This window comes from Aphanomyces astaci (genome assembly GCF_000520075.1).
Source record: "Aphanomyces astaci strain APO3 unplaced genomic scaffold supercont1.11, whole genome shotgun sequence".
NCBI classification, from domain to species: domain Eukaryota; phylum Oomycota; class Saprolegniomycetes; order Saprolegniales; family Verrucalvaceae; genus Aphanomyces; species Aphanomyces astaci.
The window spans coordinates 520,388-529,065 of NW_009798274.1; the positions used below are offsets into that span (position 1 = coordinate 520,388).

The 8,678-nt window shown below is 46.5% G+C and overlaps 5 protein-coding genes across 5 annotated transcripts; 3 read left to right on the forward strand and 2 right to left on the reverse strand.

The window, feature by feature from the left end:
* Nucleotides 1-325: 325 nt before the first annotated feature.
* On the forward strand, nt 326-802 carry H257_05823 (hypothetical protein; the record flags this gene model as incomplete). Its single annotated transcript, XM_009830817.1, has 4 exons — nt 326-359; nt 386-418; nt 468-631; nt 713-802. The coding sequence occupies 4 exons, from the start codon at nt 326-328 to the stop codon at nt 800-802; spliced, it is 321 nt and encodes a 106-aa protein (XP_009829119.1).
* A 500-nt stretch (nt 803-1,302) lies between these two features.
* Nucleotides 1,303-1,553, forward strand: H257_05824 (hypothetical protein; the record flags this gene model as incomplete). Its single annotated transcript, XM_009830818.1, has 2 exons — nt 1,303-1,431; nt 1,506-1,553. The coding sequence occupies 2 exons, from the start codon at nt 1,303-1,305 to the stop codon at nt 1,551-1,553; spliced, it is 177 nt and encodes a 58-aa protein (XP_009829120.1).
* Nucleotides 1,554-1,555: 2 nt separating this feature from the next.
* H257_05825 (hypothetical protein) lies at nt 1,556-2,383 on the forward strand (the record flags this gene model as incomplete). The annotated part of the gene is made up of 2 exons (XM_009830819.1): nt 1,556-1,793; nt 1,902-2,383. 2 exons carry the CDS (start codon nt 1,556-1,558, stop codon nt 2,381-2,383), a joined length of 720 nt encoding a protein of 239 aa, XP_009829121.1.
* A 321-nt stretch (nt 2,384-2,704) lies between these two features.
* Nucleotides 2,705-3,298, reverse strand: H257_05826 (hypothetical protein; the record flags this gene model as incomplete). Its single annotated transcript, XM_009830820.1, has 2 exons — nt 2,705-3,087; nt 3,127-3,298. 2 exons carry the CDS (start codon nt 3,296-3,298, stop codon nt 2,705-2,707), a joined length of 555 nt encoding a protein of 184 aa, XP_009829122.1.
* Nucleotides 3,299-4,422: 1,124 nt separating this feature from the next.
* On the reverse strand, nt 4,423-6,756 carry H257_05827 (hypothetical protein; the record flags this gene model as incomplete). The annotated part of the gene is made up of 2 exons (XM_009830821.1): nt 4,423-4,676; nt 5,511-6,756. 2 exons carry the CDS (start codon nt 6,754-6,756, stop codon nt 4,423-4,425), a joined length of 1,500 nt encoding a protein of 499 aa, XP_009829123.1.
* Nucleotides 6,757-8,678: the final 1,922 nt, after the last annotated feature.

Consider the following 8,678-nt stretch of genomic DNA (forward strand, 5'->3'; position numbering starts at 1 on the left):
CCTTTGATATTCAATGAGATAGCTCAGATATACTTGGTGTCTTAACGTTTTGCATCAGACTGTATTTGAGAATCCGGATAACGTATAATTTTTGACCCATGACTGTGTGGCCAATCCAGAAGAATCGTTGGTGCCTCCAATATTCTCGTAAAGCCAGGCCTCCTAAATTTGTCGTTTTGCTATAAAATACGCAAGAAAGCGACAAATTAAGTTTGGGTGGGACGACAAATTAAGGTTATTTTAAATTCAGCAGAGGAAGCACTAATCCGCCTTCTAATAGTTTGAGGACGCGATTCCACGGGCCTTACACAGCAAAAGCAACGTCATGCCGCCCAAGAAGAAGGCGAACACCCTCTTTGGTGCGCACGGCACCAAAACGACCTAGTCGTCAAGCAGGCCGCCGAGTACGTGGCGATTGGTACGTGAATCAAATTCACCGGGCCTTCGCGATCTTCATGTGTCAGCAGGCCAACCTTATAAAGCGCATGAACATCAGTGTCCCAAGGAGACAAACCAGTGGATCCACCTCGGCCGCCTACTCACGTTCCAAAAGAGCTACCACTGGAGCCGAAGGAGTTCTGCGTTGAGAAACGTCCGGACAACACGCGACCTGCGAATGGTGGCTCATGACGTTCTGTATCGCCGTGATCATCGATGTCGTCAAAATTACGTTCGCCGTTCTGCCAGCCGGTCCCTGCACATCGCGCAGTAGGAGTCGCACATCCACGCGCAGGTCGGCATGGTGACAGACATGCTCGACGTCGCGATCGTGAACCAGGGCGAGTCCAACGGCCAGGAGTAGGAGTCGCTTGATTCTATGCCCATCTTGGACCACTCGATTGTTCATTTTCCAGGAAGTGCTACGCCAATACCGTCGCTGACGAGAGCGATATCTCCATCCTAAAATGTGAGATGGACGAGAATCGCACGGATATATGTGTCCCGGCCAAGCAGAAATCGATGATGCCGGTAGTATAAATATCACGATGATCCCTTTTGGCGCCTTAAAAAAGACCTTTTTGGCACCTTAAACCGCCTTTATGTGTAAGAAGACAAACTAACACTGGCGAGGACGACAAAATAGACTAATTTGTTTATTTTGTCGTAAGCGACAATTTTAGGAGGCCTGCGTAAAGCACAATTCACCAATTGATTTAATTGGACAAAATAGCTTTCATACTCAAAATGTATTGGTTAAAACTCATTGGTCCATGCGAATGCATCATTGACATGGTTTCCGCTAGCGTAGCGGCCCTACTCTTCTCACGCCAACGACATCGTCGCCGATAACGACGATTGGAAATGCTTCGCCTCCGAGGCATCCTTCGTGAACGCAATGCCGTCGAGTCGGTGGCACTGCATGACGACCAGTCTGACGCAGCTTGGTACACAATGTACCGTTCCCGCAACACCCCATCGTTCCTCACCACGGTCTCTCTGCCCCCGGACGACTTCGATGATTTGCTACAAGTATTTGACCAAGAGTACAGTGTTGTCCGGTCCAGGTCGACGAGGACGCCCTCCGAGGATCCAGCACAAGCATGCTGTTCTAGCCATGACCCTCCACTTCTATACGGCAGCCGTTGAACACAAGACCCCGCAGGAGCTCTTTGGGGTATCCCCAAGTACTTTCGCACGCGTGTTATCCAATGCCGAGCGTGCACTGGGACGTTCTCTAAACCGAATCGCAGACGCCGCGGTACGATGGCCAACGACTCGGCAACAACAGCACTGGCCAACTTTGACCAATGCCAAGGAGCCCCTCGTTGAAGGCGTGTTTGCATTTGTGGATGGTAAAAATTATCGGGTCCAAAGTCCGAGTAACATTGATCTCCAAAATGCTCAATTCAATGGTCGGTAACGTCAATGTATATAAAACAATCAATTAATAGTACGAGTAGGGTGGCTTCATTCCGTCTTCGTAACGGGTTGCCTGTGCTTGGGCGTTGTCGGGACGATAATCTGGGCGCGGCATAACTGCCCTGGTTCTTGGAATGATGGCGAAGTGAGTCGCCAACTTCAAGCCAGGCTGGCAGACGGCCGCTATGCAGGCGTCGGAATGAAAGTGGCGTCCGATTCGGCGTTCCCTGTGGCTGGGCCTTGTGCAGGGAGGATCATCACTCCGCTAAAACAAAGTGACCTCGAGCGGCAGCCACCGGCAAACCGCCTGGCCTTACAAACTATGAGTGATTGTATCACGTCGCTTCGCGAAGCTGCAGAATGGGGCATGGGGGCAACGGGGAAAGTATATCGTCAATTGATGCTACCTCTACCCTACAATCCAGTGCTACGAGGCCAACGTCTGTCGAACATGTTTCGCCTGTACAATTTCCGCGTTCGTCGGACGGGACTTAGCCAAATAAAAAATGTATTCAGTGCTTAGTCATATTACACTTAGAAGATAAATGCAAATTAAGGATTCACATACGACGCCTTTACACTTAGCATTTGTATACCATGATCACTGATGTGTCCAAGATATAAAAAAATTTGGCACATTTTTAAGCTTTTTGGGCGAATTTGTAAGTATATGTCTAGTTAATTCCATATCTTGTGCGGATATATTTGTTTGTAAGTGCTTTTAAGTAAGATAATTTGCACCGAACATGATTATTGTGACGGATAGTTGCGTATAATATATGCAATTTAGTACACAGTTGAAAATGCATGACCCGAAGTCGCCAAGAGATGAATTTTTGTGGTATTACTTTTGGTGCTGTCCCATCATCTTCCCCATCAGAAGAATGTGTAGTTCTTCACGTCTCGCATCACGCTCTTCGCGCTCCCGGTCGTACTTTTCTTGACGCTCAATCCGGCTTTCTTCTCGCTTTGCCGACCGCTCGTCCATAAGTAAGATCATCGTCATCATGTCCGACGAAGCCTTCGTGTCGGCCTCGGCAGCGCCGTTAATATACTTGTCGATCGAGCGCCGCTTCTTCGCCGTGTAGGACAATAATCTCGCTGTCGGGTCTCCTTGGTCGAATTGGCGCTTCAAGGTCACGCTCAAGGACTGCAACTCCGTCTGTTGCAGTCCGGTTCGTCCGACATCTTCGTCGTCTTCTTGGGCCGGGACCGGAGGGTCCGTATCTAAAATACATGGTCAACATGATTTCAAGTATTTTTTACCGTCGTCGTTTTCATCTTCGTCGCAACCGACATCCAGTGACATCACCGAGACCGACTGGTCGATCTCACGCTGAATGCGCTTCGCTCGCTTCACCTTGACGGGACATTCGGGGTCACCCGTTGGTTTCGCGTGATTCTTGAGGAGGATGAACTTCCTCTTGAGGGCGTCCATGTCGCGCACGGGGAGTAACTTCGTCTCAGCCAAACGGTTAAAGCGACTCTCAACCTTCTCCCATCCATTCTTACCTAATGGCAACACATCGAGGGTTGTGTCTAGGAGAAGATCGATGGATGATGGACACCACGACTTGCCTCGACCTGCCTTATGGGGATAGACGAATTATGCAGACTTCCTACGTCCAACCAAGTATAATACTTGTGGAAATCCATATTTTGAAGTATTATTTGTCACGATGTCGATGCGAGTTGATGGCTCTCAAATGATGCGTTTTGTACAGACGATAAAACGGTCTGTACAAATTTGCGAGCGCACTTTTATTTGAAAAATGTCTCAGATAAATCCGGTAGAAATTTTGAATTGCGTGATTTTTGGCAGTCACCCAATGTGTTTTTGCATTTACAGTATTTGTTTACTGTTAATAGAGAAACACAAAATCACTCAAACACATGTTATGGGGGGGGGGTTGAAATTTATGAAACACATACTTCGAAGTAACGTTACCAGTTACACACAGAAACTCATGTTATTGGGGGGTTGATATTTATAGTGAAAGCTGAAAAGTTAAGAATACTCTTTTAAACATCATTTACAGTTAACTGTAAGACAGAATAGTATTAATAATACCCTTTTACGAACGGTTTGAGCCGTTTTACGAAATCTTTTGTCCGGATATACATAGAAATCATGAACTGAAATAGTTCGTGAATGTTCGTATCGAAGTAGTGTCATGGATAAAACCTTGTTCTTTGTATGCTTAACAAGTATGCAAAAAATATCTCCCTTTTACGAATTCTCACGAATACTCTTTTATCCGGATGAATTAATCATCCATGTACGACTCCATCATTCAATTGCCTCTGTCGACCACTGTCTGCCAGATATACTTGGACTGCGCTTCAATCAAGCGCGATGCTACAGGATGGAGCTAGTGCCGAAACGATTTAACTCGTTTTCGACCATTGGGACGTGTAAAAGTGCATTAACAGTGGTCAAGGGCATCAAGGACACTATTTATTTTATTAAAAATGAGAGTCGGAAGTTAACCACCCCATCACAAATAATATCACCATATTTAATGTCCACTGTATATAAAAACAAACAGGGTACTTATTGTCTCAGGCAGTGAATTCTTCTACTTCATCACTATACTCTGAATCTCCTGCTGAAGCTTCGGAGGAGGAGACATGTGACGCATCATCATCCGCTTCATCGAGGGCCTGGAGGTATTGACTCATAGACTTGACCTTCTTCTTGGTGTGTACAATACAGTTGTAGATAACGCGGCTTGGCAGGGGCGGTGAATGCATCATGAATGCGTGTACGACGTCCGTCATCGTCGTGTTGGTAGTGTGCTTCCTGCCGACTCCGCCTTTAACCCATGACCAGACCATCTCCATAGGCTGGAGATCCGAGTGATAAGGCGGCATCCAAGCAACCAAGCGTCCGTGCTCCCTGGCCATGGTCTCGATCACGGATACAACGTTGAGCTATATGCCCACCTTTAGGGCTGCCCAAACTGCAGCCTTCGTGGCATCCGCCGATACCGGCGCACCCAATTCGTTGCACGATTTCAACAGTTCCACCTTCTTCCATGTACCTTTGGGTGTATTGTTTGGTAATCACCGATGATACAGTGATCCCTCAACGTTTGCTCGCTTTTCCAAATATAAATTTTCCAAGTCAGCCTATTGTACAAAGAAACCACAAACATTAACTTTGAAGGGTGACTATCTGCTGGTCAATTAAAAGCTGAAGTGAATGGCCCAAGTTCCGAGGGAGAACTCCCGTATGGGGGATCATCAATCATGTCTACAACATGATCCATTTGACGACGCTTGTAGTGGCTCTTGAACGAAGTACTCTCTGCAGTACTCTCTAATAGACCTCTAGACCAAAGACGTTATTTTTGGCCAGAGCTGTATCATATTCCAAAATAATCACGTCAAAATATAAATGACTGAGTTTTAGCGAATAAATTAACAATACTACTAAATCACTGAGTCATTTCGAAATATACCCAGTGACTTCGCTTGCATTGTGCGATTTGGAAAGTATGTGTTGCATACACCAGTGACTGAGTAAATAATATAATATGATGTAATTTCCAATTAAAAAACAAAATGTATTGTTTAATTCAAAATGCCACTTTCATCTGAGCTACTGTCCGCTTCAGAATTTCCAGGGGGCAAAATGATGCTCATACGATGTTTGCGCTTCTCACGATACTTAGCCATCGAGCCAGCACGTTTGGACTTGATTCTGTCGCCCAGCGAGAGCAGTCGATTCTCGTAGCGCGCGAAATCTTCCCCATCTAAATCACGCAACGGCAAAAAACGAATGTGAACATTCGTTAACGCAACGCAAGTTTGAAAAAAGAGATCATAATGATCACGCTTCCAAGAGTACGACTCGCTCATGATGGTCCAAAGTGTCTTCAATCGCCCGAAAATTTTTTCAACGACAACACGATCGCTGTCATTGGCAGTCATTACTGACACCGGCAGTAAACCACCGGCAGGGCGCTTCGCAGGGGTGATTGCACGCATATGGCGGTAGAGGCCTTGATAACCCTTGTCAGCCAGCAAAGCCCATGAGTTTGGGTACTCGTTCCGCAAACTCCCGTTGTCAGACATGGTTGTTTCATCGCCGACCTTCGTCAGCATGTCTTGGTGAAATGCATTGTTGTCGTAGCAGATTGTAATATCAGCCAAACTCCCGGGTACCGCGTTCGTCACGTTGATCGCATATCCATTTGGAAGGACACTCGCTTCCACTTTCATGCCGTAGAGACCATGCTTCTTGCTAAAGAAGCGCTTCTTCTCCGCAAATGACCCCGCTGGTGCGTTGGCTTGCTGAAACGTAACGTCCACAGCGTACAGGGCCCATGGATAGTTCTTGAAGCATAGGCCAGCCTTGTCCAGCGCAGGCATTCTCCACTTGTCGGCGAGGCCATCGATGAACTTTGCCTTCAGGTAGGGATGGATTGCAGTGATGAACCCGGTAACTCGCTTTGAGAACGTCGGGGACTTCTCTTTGAACACAGCGGCGACTACATCCCATGACCCACAGTGTTTGAGAGAGGTGAGCGTCATGAATAACATGTCTCGTGGTGATACTTCGCACTTGCGTCCACTTCCAACATTCCAGTTCGACTGGATGAAACCTTGGAGCTCGGCCCAGAGTGAGTTGAACTCTGTTGGAGAGAAGTTGGTAAGTTTGTGAACGACACCAGGTCCTTGACTGTCGACAAAGGAGTCGAGGATGGGAGAAGGAGAGTCGCAGGTATCTTGATCGGGGTCTCGGCTGACAGAGGAGTAGCGAAGGCGCTTGGTCTCGCGTGCGGCGTGCAAGTTTGTGAGGACGTCGACGCCGTGCGAAATGGCGCGTTCGGTGAGGCCTTGGCGCGATTGTGACAAGCACGCGGCAGCGGGGGGTGGGGAGAGGGCCATCAAGGTAGCGAAAAATTGAAAATGAATGGTGTGAGGATGGCCATACAGCGTTTTCCCGCTTACAAGTTTTGATTGTTTGGCGGCAATGTGTCCTGTATTTATTTTGCAGACGTATTTGCTTTTGTGAATTATCATTTTTTGCGATTCTTTATGATGATTCGTCCCTACTTTCCTGTTGTGCTTGATGACCTTGTGATGATATCTAGCGATTTCCGAAATGACTTTGTTTTTTAATAGGGTAGTCAGTATATAATAGGTCACAAACTGTACACTCGATCACAGCATCAATATTCAATTGGTGAGTTATTAGTTTAAACGCCTGTTTTTTACCAATCCCTGTGTGACTGACTAAGGACGAAGTATTCTTGGATAGCGTTCAGCGAAATTCAAAATTGCATCGACTATCGCTATTCACTCAGTCACTGGTTTTGAGGCCTAATCGAGTTCTTGTCGTGAATTGCGCTTGTTTTGCATGCTCTCAATTGTCGTTGTGTGTGTAGTTGTCAATGTGAGGTGTTTGGCTCCTCAATTTTGAATTTTAATTTTCAAACGATGCATGCATGTCATAAGGCCCCTAGTAAATTAATATCGAATAAAATTTAACGGAGTATAAATTGATACCAGGGAGCAAACGTTGAGGGATCACTGTACTTGGCGTTGTCCATGGCGATGATCACTCCATGCAGGTTGAGAGACTTGATCTCATCGTGAACCACTCCACAAATAAACCGTGTTTGAGCGTCGCTTGGTAGCCCTTGGTGCTACCAGCAAAACTATGGAGGCCCAGAAGCTTCCTTTCATGTTCAGGATCCCAGCGATAAAACAAAGACGTCTGCCCTTGTGCTTTGCCTTGGGTGGGTTGGAGTCAATGTCGCCGGTGTGGTATATGCTGTAGTTATGGCGCGCATAGTTGTGATAAATGTAGGTTCGTCGAGGTACACAATTATGCGCGGTGTCTCCTCATTAAGCGCCGCGGCAACACGTTTCACGACGACTTCATTGGTTAACCCGTATGAGATTCATTTCTGGTCCCAGCGCTTTAAAACGCGACTGGCGAGATAGACTTGAGTCGCGCGCAATGCCGAGGCCTTGTCCTTCGAATTGTCACTGTTGACGGTAAGAATACCATGTTCGCATAGCAGCTGCATGACGTCCCGGGAAACTACACGCGTTCGTGTAAGGCGTTTTTCGCGAATGAACTTTAAGACCAGGCTCATGGCTTGAGGTGTCCGCGGGATATGGGTCTTGTGGTTGTTGAGGTTGTAAGCCGGCGCCGAGATGAAGATGTCACCGTATTTGACAAAACGAGCACAAACGGATTGTACTGTCTTGTTACTACGGCCGAGAATACGCGCCACGTGGCCGGAAGGAGGATTTTACTTCACAAAAATGAATTTTAGAGATTATGTTCGAAAACTAATCATTTCTCGAAGGTTATTATTATGTAGAGTTAGCGATCACTGTGCAGGATTTACATAATAAAAATACACAAGCCATATTATTTTACATACGGGCGCGAATTGTTCCCATATGAAACAGCAGGTGCCACCAATATTCTCGCAAAATCAAAATGGTACATCGATATGACTGGATAAGAAGAGAATTTTTATCCAATCATATCACTTGCAGAAGTACTGGAGGATGACAAGCATTGCTGCCGCCCTTCTGCTCTGTCGCATGCGACGTCGTCGTCGTCAAAAGCGGCTGTTGCTGAGACCCCGTTTTTATCACACACTAACTGTAAATAACGAAATACACTTGAACTTTCACGAAAACCACATAGAAAACACATGGGCTTCCAGCACCAGTATTCGTTGGGGATGATCCCAAGGGAGTATAATCATGTGTTTGTTTACGATACTGGCGTGTCATCAGGTACCCGTATGGTCAGTCACACACATGGTTAATTGAGTTTTGGGTTG